The 18,493-nt window shown below is 34.5% G+C and overlaps 1 protein-coding gene across 1 annotated transcript in view; it reads right to left on the bottom strand.

Annotated features, from left to right (window-relative positions):
- Positions 1-1,233: 1,233 nt before the first annotated feature.
- LOC149558212 (protein ACCELERATED CELL DEATH 6-like) overlaps positions 1,234-18,493 on the bottom strand; it is a 156,925-nt gene continuing 139,665 nt past the window's right edge. Inside the window, exon 4 of the mRNA XM_089786104.1 lies at positions 1,234-2,287. Within this exon, the coding sequence (XP_089642230.1) occupies positions 1,403-2,287 (885 nt within the window). The 3' untranslated portion in view covers positions 1,234-1,402. The remainder of the gene's footprint in view (positions 2,288-18,493) is intronic.

Here is an 18,493-nt window from a genome sequence, read left to right on the forward strand (position 1 = left end):
GATGTCATAAAGAAAAAAGTTACAGGCATATACAAATAAATTTGAGTGTCTTAAAGAATAAAATTAAATAAATACCATTTTTAAAGTGTAAATTAAAATCATTGAAAGATTCACAAATTTCTATTTTCATGTAGGATATTGCCTGAACACTCTTACATATATGTTACTTGAAATAAAAATAATCTATTTTTTTTAAAAAAAATCTAGTAAAGAAAATCCATTTGTAATATGATAAATAAATGCTTATGTTTCATTGATCTTCTTAGAGATCTAACTATGGCTTACCTAATTCATTTTTGGTGACCAAAGTGAAATAAATATTATCAAAACACAAATTAGTCATATTGAGACATTTTTAAAACTAAAACACATAAATCAAACCTGCAATATGACTTGGTGTGTGTTAAATATATCTCGGTTGACCACAAAGAAGGTAACCCTTTTTAATTGGGGCAGACCCTCACATCAACTTAAAAATCAACTAAACTATTGAATTTTGCATCATAAGTTTGTACTAAAAACCATAACTAAAATCCAAATTGCATCATAGTCCATTGCAAATATCCCAAATCTCTTTAACACGTAGTTTAAACAACTTTTCTCAATTTGAATAAACCTTTTTCATTAAAGTATAATGTTCACTATAAATTAAGTCAAAACAACATTACATAGACTAAGCATCTCTCATAAAAGTAAGTGAGAAAACAAACATATCATCAAGTAGCCAAACAAATAGATAGGCATAATCCATTGAGATCTTTGACTAGGAACACATAATGAATAATGAAAAATGTTGAAGTAACATTCAAGGCCCTAAAATGTATGAGACACAAGGTTATGACACAATAAATTGTTTAAAGAAAGATGTTTGATAGAATTCTTCCAGTCTTAAATTATAATTGCAATACAATGAATCTTGTACCTGTCCAAATGATGACTAATATAACTTTTATGTTGTCTTTTACAGGTGGATGATTTCATTTAAAATTTATGCTCAACAACAATATAATTCTAAATAGCAACATTCCAAAAATTATATATTATTATTATTATTATATTTAAGTTTTATAATTCATTATGAAAAAATAAAAATAAAAATGTTCAAAAGAACTATGCATTAAAATATTGACAGTCTATAAACTCTAATCATGAATTTTTACAAACATGTATTTGAAACTCTTACAATTGTATTCTTTGTATAAATAAAATTATAATTTACCAAAATAACATCACTTAAAACCCAAAAAATCAAATTATTATTATTTTAAACATTGTATTCAAATATTTTCGTAACCTACAGGCGAAGTCTACAAAAGATAGTAGCTCACATGATTTACAGGATGTACATACAGTTGTCGTTCACAAACTTTTAGAATGCAGTTGTCGTTCACAAACTCGGCTTCTAAAAGATGTTTTTTGAGGTAAAAGTTAAAATAACAGTGATGTAGGTGACCAGAAGCAATACTAAATATGTCCGGCGGATCATCCTGTTTCTATGTCCTACGGAAAAAACCCAGTTTGGCCTAAAACCAAAAAAGCCCAACACCGAAAGTAAAAGCGGTACGCCCGGATAAAGAAACGATAAGAATACCAGATTGATCTCTTGTTGCAAAAGTGATCTACACTTGGAGAAGGCTTCCTTATGAGTATTTCTCAAATCCTCATAATTAGGAGGCAGTATGATGATAATGGTAGCACTCACGAATGATGCTGTCGTCCACAATCTGGAGACTATCAAGGTCCGCACGGACATATGGGATAAAATCGATCTTCTTTCAAAGTAACTGTCTCGAATAAGCTGTCTAACCAACCATGCAACAAACAGTGTAAAGGAAGTGGTGAATGCTGCGGTGTTAGAGAATAGAAAGAATTTGAAAAGACGATGAAATGCCATTTTGGCCGCTCCATAGTGTACACTGTTTTTGTCACCTTCAATTCCACCGGGAATTGTAAGGATAGCCGCAAATGTGACAGTAGCAATCAGTGATGCCACTACCGTGTGTGTATCCACAATATCTTTATATTCCCGTTGACGCGATTCAGAGGTGGTACTAGATTTTATGATATCTCTGTCTTCCCTTTTTTTTGAATCACAAATACTTCTATCATATTTTGGCTTGTGACTCAATCGAATACCTCCTACACTCTCCAATAGTTCTTCAATCCTGGCAAAATTGGAGTTGGGGTTGTCATTGGCTGCTGCAGATGCAATGTCAAGTGCAGTCATGTCATCACCGTTCACGCCATTCACGTCTACACCTTCCAATGAGATAAGGTATTCTACCAGCTGCACATGCCCACAAAAATTATTGGACTGCTTAAACATCACATACTAAGATTTGATTTCTAAAATAAAAGTGTTAATAGTCAAAATTAATTTATTTGATTTTTAAAATAAAAGTATTAATAGTCAAAATTAACTTATTTTTCCAACCTGAATTTCTTCTTCCTAATGTATGATGTTTTAGAGGGACCCAAAATTATACTACATTATCTCTCCATCTATTTTTGAAAGAAGATATTAAAGTACAATCATTATTCATTTGATTAGACACCACTTATTTTATTCTTTGTGCCTACTCAACTTATGTGACATCAACAATCGTCGGTTGCGTATGAAGTGGCCTAGTACATATAACCAGGAACCTGTATTGATGCATCGGCGACCATTGAATTTGTATCAATCTTCCAGTTATTGAAGAAACTCGTCATTATTGAAAATCAATAATTATACAAAGGAAACGAAGTTGTTGCATAAAATGTTTCGGGAATCAGTTGTGTAAAAACTTTTCCATTATCATTTTAGATCGTCTATCATCAAGATGAAAATGTACAACTGTAAAAGAAAATGTTTTGGATGACCCCTGAAAATGTAGTATTTGACTTGTGCAATGGGAAAATACAGGCTTGCCATTGAATCCAAAACATTTGATACTTATTCTTTAATGTCAAATTTGATTTTATGATCTAATAGAAATCAGTTAATTTAATTTAATTAGAATTTCAAAAAATCTAGGAAAAAATCATACGACCTCTTTAACATTAACGTTGATTTTAGCTAATTGAACAATTAAGTGTTACAATATTAAATATGATTGGATGAAGGTGAGAATTTTTTTTAAATAACAATTTTTTTCTCTAAATTTATATTTTTCAACTAAATACATTTGAATTTTTTAGCGTATATATATATATAACTCATGGGTTGAATCTAATATAATGCATGATCTTGTACAATTTTATTTGTGTATGTTTCTATGTGTTGTTAAATACAAATAAGGTTTTGTTCCATTACTTGTACTTATTAGTGGGACTGAATTTAGAATCATTAAAAATTATTGAATAAACATGATGAATTTATTTTTTGACTTTTTGTCATTTCTACATATGTGAATGTGATCCATAACTCACGGATTTGATCTAGTACAATGTATAATCCTATATTTTTATTTCTCTAATTATTTATGTGTTATTTAATGTTAAGTACTAATGGTGTTCTCACAAATCTATGGGAGATTGTCAAATAAGGATTTATTCTCTTAGGTTGAACTTTTTTTAAACTAAAAGAGGGGTAAAAAATTTATTGAATATTAAAGAGAGCTGAACAACACAAGAAACAAAGAGAACTACATAGCTTTATCCTAGTCCACAAGTTGAACCAGGATCTAAGATAAATTAAGGGGAAGCATCCTAAAATCAAGAATGTTCCAAGCCGGCCCCTACTCAGAGGCCCATTTAGCTAGACAATCAGCCACACCATTCCACTCACGAGGGATATGCATAAAGGACACATAATTCAGAGAATTGCATAACTGAATGATCTGTTGAATAACTAGAGCCAAATGCCAATCCACGTGCACAAGGTTCCTATTATGTAATAAGTTCATAGCCACCTATGAGTCAGTCTCATAGATGATTTTTTTCCAACCACGTAGACAACATTGTTCCACTGCAACCAAGATAGTCAGGGCTTCCATGAGGTTATTAGTATGGTAACCCTTGTATATAGAAGACAGAAATTGGATATCACCAGAACTATCATGCCCAACTCCCCCAGTACTAGCCGGACCAGGATTTCTTCGAGAAGAACCATCAATGTTGATTTTAAGAGTGCCCACCTTAGGAGGAGACCAACATCACTGACGATTAATACGCTGAGAGTGTTGCTTAGCTCTATTCCTAGAGCGGGTGTGGGGGATCGAGGGAGTGCAAACCTGAAGAAGAAAGGAGAGGTGAGAGTAAATACCAGCATCAATAGGATCCAAACCCCCACTGATGTCACATTTAGCAAGGAGTATTTTCTGAAGAGAATTAACAATTCTCCCCCACAAGTGCCTAAGCTCAAACTAAAAATCATGAAAGATCCTCCTATTCCTCTCAAGCCAAACATGCCATAAAATAAGGGAAGAGCCGTTAGTCCACGCAACTTGAAGAAAAGAAGTCTTGGAAGGGGAATGGCCCAAATGGTCCCAGAATTCAAACAAAGAGGACACATGCCAGCACGTGCATCCCAACACACTCCACCAGAGGTGCCAAATCTATTTGGCAAAGGGGCACTAGAAAAAAAAGGTGAGATATAGTCTCTTCACTATTGCAACAGAGAACACAGATGGAAGGACCCTGGAAGCCTCGCTTGCAGAGATTATCCCAAGTGAGACAATGATTGTAAACCAAAATCCAGAGGAAAAAGTTACACTTAGGCCATGAAAAACTATTCCAAACTTTCTTCCACCAAGAGACCTCCACCTCACCAAAAAGTTGCTTCATCAATGCAAGGTACCCAGAAGAAATAAAATACTTAACAGAAGAAGCACCTCCCCAAGCCAAAACATCAAGTTTCTGCAATGAGCTGCACTCCCTAGAAGCCAATATCTGAGATAGTTCTAGCCGATCTCCCAGTGAGCCACCTAGACGCCAATCAGAATAATTCTTCCATCTATAACCGACAACAAGGCCCAGGTTAAAAGCCTCCTTATAATGAGCCACCTTATTCCATCTAGCGAAAAGAAAAGAATCACAAAGACCCTGCAAATGAGGATGAGAGGAAAGGAGAGGAGGATGCCCATTCCAAGAATCACTCCAAAATAGAGCCTCAGTGCCTCTATTGCAGATCCAAAATAAACTTCTCTTCACCATGTGAGCACCAATCTTGAGGGTATTCCACACCATAGAGCCTCTTCCTTCAAGAGAAAACCTAGAAACTTTTGAAGGTTCAACACCAAGTAAATATTTGTGTGACAAGATACAGGCCTAAAGCTGAGACTGACTAGTACACCAATGCCAATAGACCTTGGCAGCAAGAGCTTGATTGCACAAGATAGCAGACTGAAGGCCAAGGCCTCCTTCCTTTTTTGGCTTGCAACCAATATCACAATTGATGAGGCTCCATTTGGTATGCTGCAAATTTCCACTCCAAAGAAATTGACAAGAGAGGGCATCAAATTCTTTAAGAAAATAAATTGGGGCAGCCTGAACTATGCTTCTGTATATGGGAAGAGCCTAAATTATAGATTGAAGGAGTGTCACCCTACCAGCAATGGAGAGCCACCTGTGAGTCCAATTATTGACCCTTTGTCGATGTTTGTCAAGCAAGCTTTCCCAAAAAAGCCTAGGCTATCTACCCACCACAATAGGGACCCCCAAGTAAGTTAGAGGGAGAGACGCAATTTTAAATCTCAAGATATTAGCAATCCTCCGTTGGATTGGCTCAAAAGTGTTGAAGAAAAAAATAAAGGACTTGTGGTCATTAATTTTTTACCTAGATACAACCAAATAAGTATCCAACGTGAGCTGAAAGGCTTGAGCTTCCTGAATTTGAGCTCTCCCAGCAAGGGCAATATCATCAACAAACTGAAGGTGAGAAAGAGTAGGCAAACCATTTCCCCATTGCCATCCTTGAATCAAATTTTGGGAAACATGAAACTTGAGAAGTCTACCAAGTCCCTTAGCCATAATGATAAACAAATAAGGTGAGATGGGATCTCCTTGACAAAGACCTCTAGAAGCCCCAAAAAGCTCTATCAGTCCACCATTAAGAAGGACCAAGAAGGAAGGAGTAATAACACAGCTAAGAACCCAGCTAACCCAATCTTGACTGAAGCCAAAAACAAGAACTTTTCGCAAGAAATCCCAATTGACTCTGTCATAAGCCTTAGCCATATCAAGCTTAATAAACATAGCATGTTCCCTGGAAGTACACATAGAGTGAATAGCTTCAGAAGCAATAACTACCCCATCCAAAATTTGTTTTCCTGCCACAAAACCCCCTTGTTCCTTAGAGATAACCATAGGAAGGAAAAATTTAAGCCTCTCTGCTAGGAACTTAGTGATGATTTTATAGACCACATTACAAAGAGCAATATGCCTAAAAAAGTCCAGCTGATTAGCCTCTTCCTTCTTCAAAATAAGGACTAAGAAAGTAGCATTCAAGGCATGAAGCATTTCTTTGTTGGAAAAGTACTCCTAAACCACATCCAAAAGTTTAGGATTGATAATATCCCAAAATTCTTGAAAGAATTCAATAGGGAGACCATCTGGCCCTAGAGCTTTGCCCTTCTGCAAGCTAAAGACCACCCCCTCCAATTGAAACATACTAATTGGCCTCATAAGAGAATCATTCATCTCCTTGGTCACAAAAGAGGGAATACAAGACAAGATAGTATTCTCCTCAATCTTTGTTGGAGGTAAATCATCTAAAAAAAGAGTAGAGTAAAACTGAATAGCTTCCCTAGAAATAGCTTGAGAAGAGGTCAAATGCATCCCATTTGAAGTAACAAGAGAAGAAATGTAACTCCTGTTACGTCGAGCCTACACAAATATTTGGAAAAATGCAGTGTTCTTGTCTCCTTCTTGAAGCCAGTCAACTCAAGCCTTCTATTTCTAATAAATTTCTTCTCTAAGATCCCACTCAGCTAAATCAGCAGAAGCTCAAGACTCTGCAATACCAAGAGCTTCTGAAAAACCTAGATCCCGAATCTACCTAGTAATAACATCAAGATGATCTTGAGCCGTCTTCTTCATAATATGTAGATTACCAAAACAATTCCTATTCCAATGCTTCAACTTCCTTTTAAAAAATTGAAGCTTTTTAGAGAAGGAGAACATAGCAATGCCATATCTGTAGGGCCTCACTGTCTCCACCAGTGAGCCATTAAGTCATAAAGAGAAGAGTCTCGAAGCCACATTAGCTAGAACTTAAAGGGAGGGTTCTTGGGGACAGCAACATAACTAGCTGTGAGCTTAATAGGCTAGTGGTCAGAACCTCTCCAATCAAGAATTTTAGAAGAGAGCGAAAGAGAACCAGAATTCCAAAAGCAGGAAGCAAGGAACCTATCCAAGCGTTCTAAGATAGCATCATTTCCAACCCTTTGATTGTTCCAAGTAAAGAGCCCATTGAGAGGTTTGACATTAGAGAGATGTAAAAGATCAATATTTTGTCAAAGAAGCTCAGAAGAAGGACCCAAGTGAGCTAGCCCACCCCTCTTCTCCTCTAAACTAAGAATAGAGTTGAAGTCTCTAGCCACAGTCCAAGGCAAGAAAGGATGATAGCTTCTTACATGCTTAATATGATCCCAGAGCATAGACTTGCCAGGGAGATCAATAGGAGCATACACATTAGTAACAAGAATAATCTCCCCAGTCTCTAGAGAGGAAGCAACCATTGAAAGAGCCGAGAGGCAAGAGACCCAGTAAAGTGGCATAAATTTCCTAGGATCCTAGTTGATGGCAAGACCACCAAAGTTCCCCAAAGCACCAATACACTAACATTGGCCTAGAAACCAAATGGTAGGAGCACATCTAAACATGGAGTCCACTGAAAGCTTGGTCTCTTGGATACAAAGGATATCCGAAGAATGCTCAGCCACAAGATCATGAATAGCTTTTTGTCTGGGGATTCTATTCAACCGCCTCACATTCCATGAGAGAATAATCATTGATTAGAGTGTGGAAAATGCTCATCCAAGGTCTTGACAACCCCAGACTCTACCAATAAATCTTCTGTAAGTTTAATTTTTTCCTAATCCTACTTTCGCCCAACTCTTGAGGGAGTAGTAAAAGAGACTTTCTTAAATGATCTTTGCATCAGGCCCAAAGCAAGAGAAGATCCCTTTCCTTTACCAGAGGCAAACACATCTTTAACCAAATCTGCCAGAAGAATGTTCTTTTCCTATGGAGCAGGAGAAACCACAAGGATACCAAACTCAGGGCCAATAGAAGTCTCTGGCACATGCTAAACTACAACATCCTAGTTTCCAGTAAGAGTAGAATTCCTCCCCTCTGAACTAGTAGCTGCACCCTGAGCCTCTGCAAGAATACCGTCTTCTATAATCATATTGTCAAGAACCTCAAAATGATTAAACCTTGAGTCCACTTATCGATCTAGATGAGATCATTTTTTACCTTGCCGCTTAGCAGGGTTTCGAGCTAGGATAAAACCATCCTTATCAGGACCACTAGAACTAGACGGCCCTAGCCCCTGACTTGAAGTGTTCATATGAGCTTTCCCTTTACCTGCACTATCAAACTGAGCATTTCCTTTTCCACTAACATTTTGACCATTCCCCTTACCATCATTAGCCATCCTTGGGCCAAAAAACCCAACAGGGGTACCATTGCCTTTGGAGGCTTGAGGGCATTGATGTTGTAAATGACCATACACATGACAAAGGTGGCAACGGAAGGGAATAGATTCATAGTCTAGCTGTTGGATCCAAGAAGAAGAGCCAAGAAAAATTTCTAGAGTATCTAACAAAGGATTATTTAAATCAATTTCAACACAAATATGAGCATAGGAAATAACCCTTTTGTCTAGAGATTGGTGGGCTATAGCAGTCGGCTTTTCGAGTACATTGGCAATTTGTTGCAAGATATCCTCATGCCAAAACTCCAAAGGAAGTTGCAGCAGGTGGACCCAAATAGGAACTCTCGAAGGAAGATCCTCAGTGGAATTGAACCCCGGATGCTAGGGTTTACCAAAAAGGTCTACTCTATCATAAAAATATGGGCCTCCCTCAAAGACCCAATTTTGATCTGACATGCAAGAGAAATTCACCAAAAAGTAGCTATTCCTAGCCAACATAATGTCCATATCACCTTCCACCTGCCATGAACGACGAATCCAAGCTTCTAGAGCCACCAGGAAAATCCAAATACCAAGAAACTTGCATATCAATGCATGTGTGGCCAAATAGTCCACATCCTCCAATACTACTTTTGGAGGAATAACTAGCATAGGCCGATCTTGGCTATGTGGAAAACAACCATTAACTTTATTTAACTTCTAGTGCTTGCTAACATAAAATGGCTCCTTCTCCTATGACCTTGCCCCGGGAGAAGATCCATCACAACCAGAGGCTCTAGCAAGAATGAGACTTGTGGAAACCCCACTGGCAGCCATAATAGCCAGGTAGACAAACTTTGAAAAAAGCTCTTAAAATTTGTTTTCCACAATAAACACAAACCCTGCACAACAATAATCATCCAAAATTGAATCTACCAAAGGTCTCTCCAGATAATTATAATTGAACTTATTAAGAGGACCGAGTTTATAATTATGAGAAATCTTGAGGTCAAAACAATCCTATAGAATGACACAATATACAATTATGTTTTTCTTGGTGCTTTAACTAAAATGTTATAGTATGATCTTTTTTTTTAACAAATGATACTCAATATTGTCTAGATATAAATTCAAAGATGAAAACAATTCAATTGAAATATTTAAATACGATGATGAGGTATTAAATTTTGCAAATGTTTGTGTAACCAATTTAGAATAGATCTTAAAATGAGTAAAATAATCCACATAAAATTATTTCTAAACATTTAAAAGTCAATTGCATTGGTTTATCAATATAACATGATTTATAGTTTTTTCTCTCTCTTTTGATATGTAATGTCATTACTCCATTATCTCAAACTAACTTTGTAAACAAAATATAAATTAACATAAGAATGTAAACTTAATAATTTTATTTTTGATAATTTTAATTTAGGTGAGTCTTGGGAAATTTATTTCCATCAAAGTATGCAATGCTCACAAATATGCTTTTGATGTATCCTTCAATTGTTTGTAATTCATGGTGACCATTATAATAGATAAAAGCTACTAGTGTGTCTCTTATGTTGTAATGTTCCTGATGGCATAGCTAAGAGTAAGTAGCTAATGGAAACCATCCAAGGGAAAAGTGCCCAAGGGAAACCACTTGAGACAAGGTATTTGAGAGAGACCACCCAATGGAAAGTGCCATAGGGAAACCACCCAAGGGAGACCATCTGACAGAAACCACCCGAGTGAAATAACCTGAGGGAACTATGTTTTAGGTAGCCAAGGTTGTTTTAGAGGGAGCCCAAGGCCATGTTAGAGGGAGCTAAGGCTACATTGGAGGGAGCTTGATATCATGTGAGAGGGAATCTGATGACATGCTAGATGGATCTGAGGCTGTGCAAGAGGAATCATAAGGCTACAAAAAGTTAGGCAAATGCCACATGGAATGAAGGTATCAATGTGAGATTAAACTAATTGAAAATAACTATGAATAACTTAATGCTAGATATTCACCAAATACCACAAGTAAACAACATACAAAGATGTAATAAATTATAGACAAATCTCAATATTATATTTTAGACAAATATGGCACTTGAAATTGCCAGATGAAAATAAGTAGTATAGAGGATGAAATAGGGTGAGGGTTGATTCCCACCAAAACTACAAGGGCCAAGTAGGGAAGATATCTTACTTTCAAAATGGAGAACAACACAAAACTCCAACAAGAGTTCATGTACAAAAAAAAATCCAAATTGCATGCCTAAAACAACCTACAAGATGGCCTTATAAAGGACTTCAGGGGAGCTTCTTAAAGCATTAAAAGAATACCGATAGGCTAACAAGTTGCAAGAAAAATAAAATAAAGAGGAGGCCTATGAGATAAAAACATTGATTACTGATCACATAACCAAAAATTAATTGTAAATAATTTTGGGGACATCATAGTCCTCCACAAATGAAAATGTGTTGCCCTCAAGAAATTACAAACTTGGATGCTCTAGAATTTTCTCGTCTTCCCAGGTGGCATCCTCAACCGTAAGATCCTTTTATCATACAATAAAATCCTTAATAGTGTGGAACTTGAGCCTCTTGTCCTCAACATTGATGATATCAACTAGCTCTAGAATTGATTTCGTCTCTTCTCAATAGGATGAAATTTTAGCATGAATGTTGATGGTATTCCTTTGGGGAAGTATCCCAAGCATTGCTAGAGTATGAGGAGATTGATAGTATGTTTGACATGTTGCATTCATGAGTGTGTTTTTCATTGATGTCAACATAGCAGTAATTTTGTGAACATTGGCAGAGTAGAAAATAAAGAATGAGGCTGTACGAACAATATACAAAAGATATGGTCAAGCCTAGTTGAGGAAATATTTTAGAATATGCCTTGATGACATGGATGAAATCCCAAGAAAAATGTTGAAGATATGCTGAAGATATGTTTAATTTATAGAGAGCATCACACATACATAGCATTTAAGAGTTTGTTTCTCATGGTTGGATTATATCTCCCAATAGATATATAATCATGACATGAAAATTTGTAAAGTGATATTAGACTATCTAATGGTGAAAGGTTGTAAAGACTATGAGCTAAGAGTGTTGTGTAAATGTAAAATAATTAATTATCTTAATGTGGTCCTATTATAATTATTTGGGAAAGCCTCAAGGCCAACTCAAGGAATTATTTTAGGGACATGGTATAAAGGAAAGTGTTTCCATGATTGACATGTATGGACATGTGCAATTGTAATTAAGGAAGTGCGAACAAGAGAAAAGTTTGATAGATGTGAGTCAGCAATCTAGGGGATTATTGGATGCAAAATTGGTGATATAGTGACATGATCAAAAGAGGAAGTCTAATTCCAAGGGAAAGGAAGTTCAAACACAAATATAATTCTATTTTTATGCAAGGAACCATACAGAGACCAGTTAGACGATGAGTATGATGGTCTTTCCCCTTAAGCTATTTGGATATTGAGTCTATCTACCTTCTACAACTCCTAACATGGTTGGTATAGTTCTTATGATGGTTGGAATCTCCTAACAACGATTTAATGTCTCTTAACAGGGACTGATATGTATTGAATATTTTTATTGACTCCTAACATGGTCCATCCTCTAACAAGGAACATTTATATGTGTACGTCATTTTGTGGGTACCATCCCTACTAGATTGTTTCCTCTAATCAAGGGTTTCCATATTTAATATATATGGTTTTATTGTATATGAGTATCCTATTATGGTTACTAATTATATGTCTCATATGGTTAAGGTTTAATAAGCTTGAAAATTGTTGTAATAGTTGGATAACTAAGTCAACTCTACCCCTACCCTCTTAGTTTAATTGGTGGACTTCACATTCTAATAATTGGTACTAGAGCCTTAGGTCCTTGAAAAGAAAGACTAATAGCTTTGGGAGATCAATGGTGAGTTTCTTTAGAAAAGAAAATCCTAAGGTTGATGGAGTTAACTATGATTGTTTGAAAGAAACAATGAAGACTGATTTTGTAAGTATGGGTCTAGGATATTGCATTCTAACAAAGATTGATAAAGAAATTATAGAAGACAAGCATGAAGAATACCAAAAAGTAGTAAAAGACCTATTTATGTGAAATATGAGAGCTAAAGAAGCCCTATTATCAACTCTTCTTGAAAATGAGCATAGTCAGGTAAAATAAATAAAAACATCTCATAAGATATGGGAATCTTTGGAATCTACATTTGAAGGATATAAGCATACAAAAAGGAGAAGATTACAGAATTGGACATAGTTTTTTCAAGATGCTAAAACGATGGAAAATGAATCTTTGAGAAGGTATATTGGTAGGATAACTTAGTTTTTTGTAGGGTTGAAATCCTATAATGGAACCAAAGAAGAAGATGAGATTATGTGGAAGATCTTGAATTTCTTAACATCACCATTCAAGCAAGTAGCACAAACAGTTGAGCTATTGATACCCTGCATTGAGAAGATCTCTAAGGAGACTTTACTTGGAATATTGGAATTAGAAGGATCAAGTTTGAGATAGCATAGAGAATTGACAAGAGTGGAGACAAATTTTAGTAATTTGAGTGATTGTCCCTGCTTTTCCAAAAGCACAAGTACCCATGGATAGTATGCTAGCAACAACATATCCAGATGTTAAGAGGACAAAAAGATTGAAGAAGCTATACCCTTGCTTGTGAGAAGAGAAAAATGGTAAGAAAATCTTTAAATGTTGGAATTGTAATGAATTTAATCATTATTATTCTAAGTTTCCTAAAAGAGAGAAAAAATATAGGAGAAATTTTAAGCCTAGAAGACCTAGAGACTATTTGTATGCAAATGAGGATGTTGAATCTAAAGAAAGAAATCAAAATGAAAGTGATGATGAGGTAGGATTTGTAGCTATAAAAGAAGATGAGCTTGATAACTAAATTAGAGAAGAGAAGGCTCTAGTTTCTCAAGTTGAAAAGAAATCTGGTTGGATTATAGATAGTGGATGTTCACATTATATGACTAGTGATATGAACAAGTTTTTTAAATTTAGGAATCATGATTGAGGCATTGTTAGAGTTGGAAACAATGTGGCTTGTGACATCATAGGGATAGGATTTATTACTCTTGATGGCATGACTAACACTGATGATGTTTACTTTGTTAATTGCTAAAAAAATAAATTGTTGTGTGTTAGACAACTTGTGGATAAACGTAGTGTATTTCAATTGAATCCTATTGAGATGACATGTTTCTTTGAAAAAATGGATAATTGTTGGCTATGGCATAGAAGGTTTTGTCATATAAACTTTGATAATAATGTGAAGGTGAGAAGTACATTTGTAGTCAAAGATTTAACTATAATCATGAATCCTACTAATGTTATTTGCAAAGAATATATCATGGCTAAGAAGAAGAAGGTATCATTTCGTAGCAAGAAGTTCATTGTTATAGAGAAGTTGGAGATTTTTCATATAGATCCGACTGGACCTATGACAACAAGAGGATTCTATGGAGAAAATTACTTTATGATCTTTGTTGATGATTTCACTAGAGTGGTGTGGGTAGCATTTCTTAAAGAAAAATATGAAGCATTTGAGAAGTTTAAGATATTGAAGAATAGAGTTGAAAATGAATCTAGTGTAAAGATTAAATGCTTAAGATCAGATAGATGTAGAGAATTTACTTCTAAAGAGTTTAACATGCTTTGTGAAGAAAATAGAATGAAGATACAATTATTATCACCCAAGACCCCTAAGTAGAATGGGATAGAAGAAAGAAGAAACAAATTAGTGTCAGAGGAAGCAAGATCAATGATGGATCTAAAACCTTTTGAAGAGAACTAGTTAATACAATAGTATACACCATGAATAAATTATAGATTAGAAAAGGTATGAATAAGATTCCTTATGAATTATGGTTTGGCTATGCAACCTCAGTGAAGTACTTCAAAATTTTTGGAAGTGTTACATAAAGAGAGATGATGATATTGGTAAGTATGACCCAAGAAGCAATGAAGGTATTTTCATTGGTTATTCATTGAAAAGAAAAGGTTACAGATGTTTTAATCATATAACTAAGATAATTGTTGAGTGTGAAAATGTGAAAGTCGATGAGAAGTTTGGAGTTAAGGAAAGAATGATAGATTATAATTCTAATAAAGAAGAAGATAGTCCTAGATTTGTTAGAGAAAATGCATAAGTTTTCTTTGAAACTAACAATGACTTGTTGAATGATGTACACATTTTTGAGTAAAGAGGAGAACAAAAATCAAAACCAAGGAAAGAGATAAGAGTTGAGATAGAAACTCCTACACCTAATAGGAACTTAGAAAAGAATTGCCCACCATAGTAGATCATTGGAAGTAAAAACAAAGGAGTGATAACAAGAAACAAAGCACATGAGGAATTATGTTTGATTTCTCAAGTTGAACCTAAGAGCATAGATGACCCATGCAAGGATGATCATTGGATTTAAGCAATGAAGGAATAACAAGATCGGATTTTGAAGAATGAGACATGAGAATCGATTCCTACACCTAAAGAAAAGAATGCTATAGGAACTAAATGGGTGTTCAAAAACTAGATAAATAAACAAGGTGAAGTTGTAAGAAAGAAAGCCAAACTGGTATGCAAAATTTATTCACAGAAAGAAGGAGTAGATTATGAGGAAACATATGCCCCTATAGCCTGAATGGAAGTAGTGAGGATTTTGTTGGAAATCTGATTGAAAAGCTCATTGTTGAAGATCAAAGAGAAAGATTGTTGCAAAGAAAGAAGATTGTTGTTTTCAATCATTGTTTTGTCAGTGATGTCAAACCTGCTATTTGTAGGAATGAAATTTTCTTATAAGATCCAAGTACTATCACTTAGTTGATTGATGAAGAGGATTTGATCAACAAGATGTAACAAGAGAACCTAAGGGAAAGGTTGAGTTATGATGTTGTAATGAAGTGCAAGGATTAGTTAAGACAATGGTTAAATGATGTATTGATAACATACTCAAAGATACAGAGGTTGGTCACACTTAGAAACCTTGGAGGAAGAAGTTGTAACAAGGTTGACTGCAAAGGTTAAAGTAAGATCATTAGTGGGTGACAAGAAAGTTAGTTGAAGCCAAGAAAATTCTTAGTTGGAGCAGAGTAATATGAAATCCTTGTGTGTGCCAAGTGATCATTAGGTACCAACTAAAGATCAGGTACCGAGCATCAAAAAAAATTTAGATGGTGCCAAGCATCCGTAAAAACATAGTTGATGCTGAGTAACCTAGTATGTGTCGAGCACTAATATTTCAATAGTGCTAAGCTACGACATTATTTCAAATGATGAAGATTCACCAAATCTAAGCTAACATAGTTGTTTTCTTGAATTTTGTGAATGAGTTGGAAAATAAGGATCATGAGTTGGTGGCACAGAAATCTATGTAAACTATTTTTGGGAAAATTCAAAATGATTATTCAAGAAGTTTCTAGAGGAAACAAAATATGGGTTAGATGTAATGAATCCTACCTAATCCATACGAATTGAAATTAAAGGAAGGAAGAATTGAGAAGGAAAAGAGAACTCCAATACTTCTATCTAAGGAGTCATAGACCAAGAAGAAAATGTTGTTGAAGCTGTTGCTAGCAAATGAGCCGAATTGAGAAGTGATTAGAAGGGTGTCAAGGAGTAGATATTTAGGAGAAGGAAGAGCATAGAGGCTCTACATCTACAAGTGGTCAAGAAGAGATGATTTCATCGATACACTGAGCATGGAGATTCAAAGAGACTAAGCTTGAAAGGAAGGCAATTTGTCAAGTGTTGCAAAGATTGAAGGCTAGGTAATGGTATGAGCTGAGAAGTGATATGAGATTTGCAAGTTAAGTTGTGTTCTACAATTAGGTCAAAATCCCTAATTGTTACTCTCTAGAAATTTTATCAATTAGGATAGAAGGAAAATCCTATGGACTTAGGTTGGCCTAATCGCCATTTGTAAATCCTTTAACAGGGTGACATTCGAACTGAATGTTCTAAAGTCCTTTAACTAGGTCCATTTCTAATAGGGTGGTTAAATCCTTTAACCAACTCACATTTAATAGTGTGTTTTAAGCCTTTAATAGGGCAGGTCTTTCACAAGGCATCACTTCAGAAGAGTGAGAATTGAGTAGCATTTTACTAGTGGTTTTTCCCAAATTGGGTTTCCACGTAGATCACTGTATCATGTGTTGATTTTTCATGTGTTATGTTTGCATGCTAATTATAGTAACTTGCTGATTAGAAAAGTTAAAGCTTGGATGAATGAATGAGTTTACTATACTTAGTGAAAAGTTTGAATAGGACATTTGGACCTTGAATAACTAATTCACTCCCCCCCTTAATTATTCTAAAGCATTTCTAATAGAATTTTTTAGGTTATGTAACAATTAAGAAGTTTGAAGTGTATTGGATGGATGTCAAATCAACCTTTGTGAATGGATAACTTGACGAAGAAGTTTATATTGAATAGCATGAAGGATTTCCTTTAACCAAAGACAAAGATATATTATGCATATTGAAGAAAGATCTATATGGTCTAAAGCAAGCACCTAGGACTTGGTATGCAAGATTGAATAAGTATTTAGAAAATTTAGGATTTTCTAAAGGTATGATAGATGCTAACTTATATTTGAAAGAAATTGAGAATGGTTTTTTTATCATTGTGATATTTTTTGTTGACATAATATTGGGAGGTAATAATGAAGCAAGTGATAATTTTTTTGAATAAATGAAGAATTATTTTGAGATGAGCATGCTTGGAGAAATATATTTTTTCTAGGTTTATATATTGTATAAAGTAGTGATGGTATTTTCATTTCATAATTTAAGTATTTGAAAGATTTCTTGGGGTAAAAGCACAAACCTGTGTCGCCTTTTATAAAGAAATGTGATATCAGAATGTGATAGTTCAACATTAATGACAAAAAAAAATGGTATTTGTGTTTAAAATATGAAGATGATGTAAACTGATGAAATGTGTAGAATTGGATGAATTTTATGCCTATAATTTTTATAATTTTTTTGAGTAGGAATTTATTCATTTTATTTTCTTTTGAAGTCCCTTTTTTAACTGTAAAAAATATAGGGTGTAGTTCCCATCAAACAGGTATATGCAATTCATCGTTTTTTGTTCTGATTTGAAAATATCTTATAGGTGACATGTATAGCTAGTGAAAAAAAAAATGAAATAATCATTTTTTATGTATATTTTCTTTGTTATAAGTACTCCAGTTCAACCTTATCGGAATCCAACTATTTTTTCCTCCAATCAAAACTTGCCAATCAAATCTATACCTTCTTGAAAAAAAAATTAAATATTTGTGAAGAGGATTCTCTCCTCTAGAGATATATGTAATTTTTAAATTTTTTTTATATGATTTACTATTTTTTTCTTTTTTGAGGGAGCATCTTCTGAAATGTTGAAATATCGACTTATAATATTTTTAGATTATAACATATTTTAACTAATCAAAACACTAAAATTTTTATATAATGATGATATTAAATCTAAGATCTATAAAAGGGCATTTTTAGTTTTTGAAAAAAATTGAGTTTTTATAGAGAAATGAGATTTGACCAAAACAAGTTTTGGTATCATAATGGTGACACAGATCTGTGCTTTTACCCATTGAAAATATTTGTCATAGGAAGTTGTAAGCCTATTGGTACACCTATGATAATTGGTCACAAGTTATCTAGTAAAGATGAGACACTAACAACTGAGAAAAAGAAGTACAAATCAATGGTTGGAGGTTTGCAATATCTCACTCACAATAGACTAGATATAGAAAATATAGTTGGGACTGTAGAAATAATTCAAGCTGATCCTTAGGAGTATCATTATGCAATAGTAAAGAGGATATTTAGATATTTGAAGGGAACATCTAACTATGGATTGTAGTATGATAGATCCAAGTGATTTTACTTTGTGTTCTTATATTGAT

This window comes from Cupressus sempervirens, chromosome 5, assembly GCF_028749045.1.
Source record: "Cupressus sempervirens isolate cs-2001-9-10 chromosome 5, ASM2874904v1, whole genome shotgun sequence".
In the NCBI taxonomy this organism is placed as follows: Eukaryota; Viridiplantae; Streptophyta; class Pinopsida; order Cupressales; family Cupressaceae; genus Cupressus; species Cupressus sempervirens.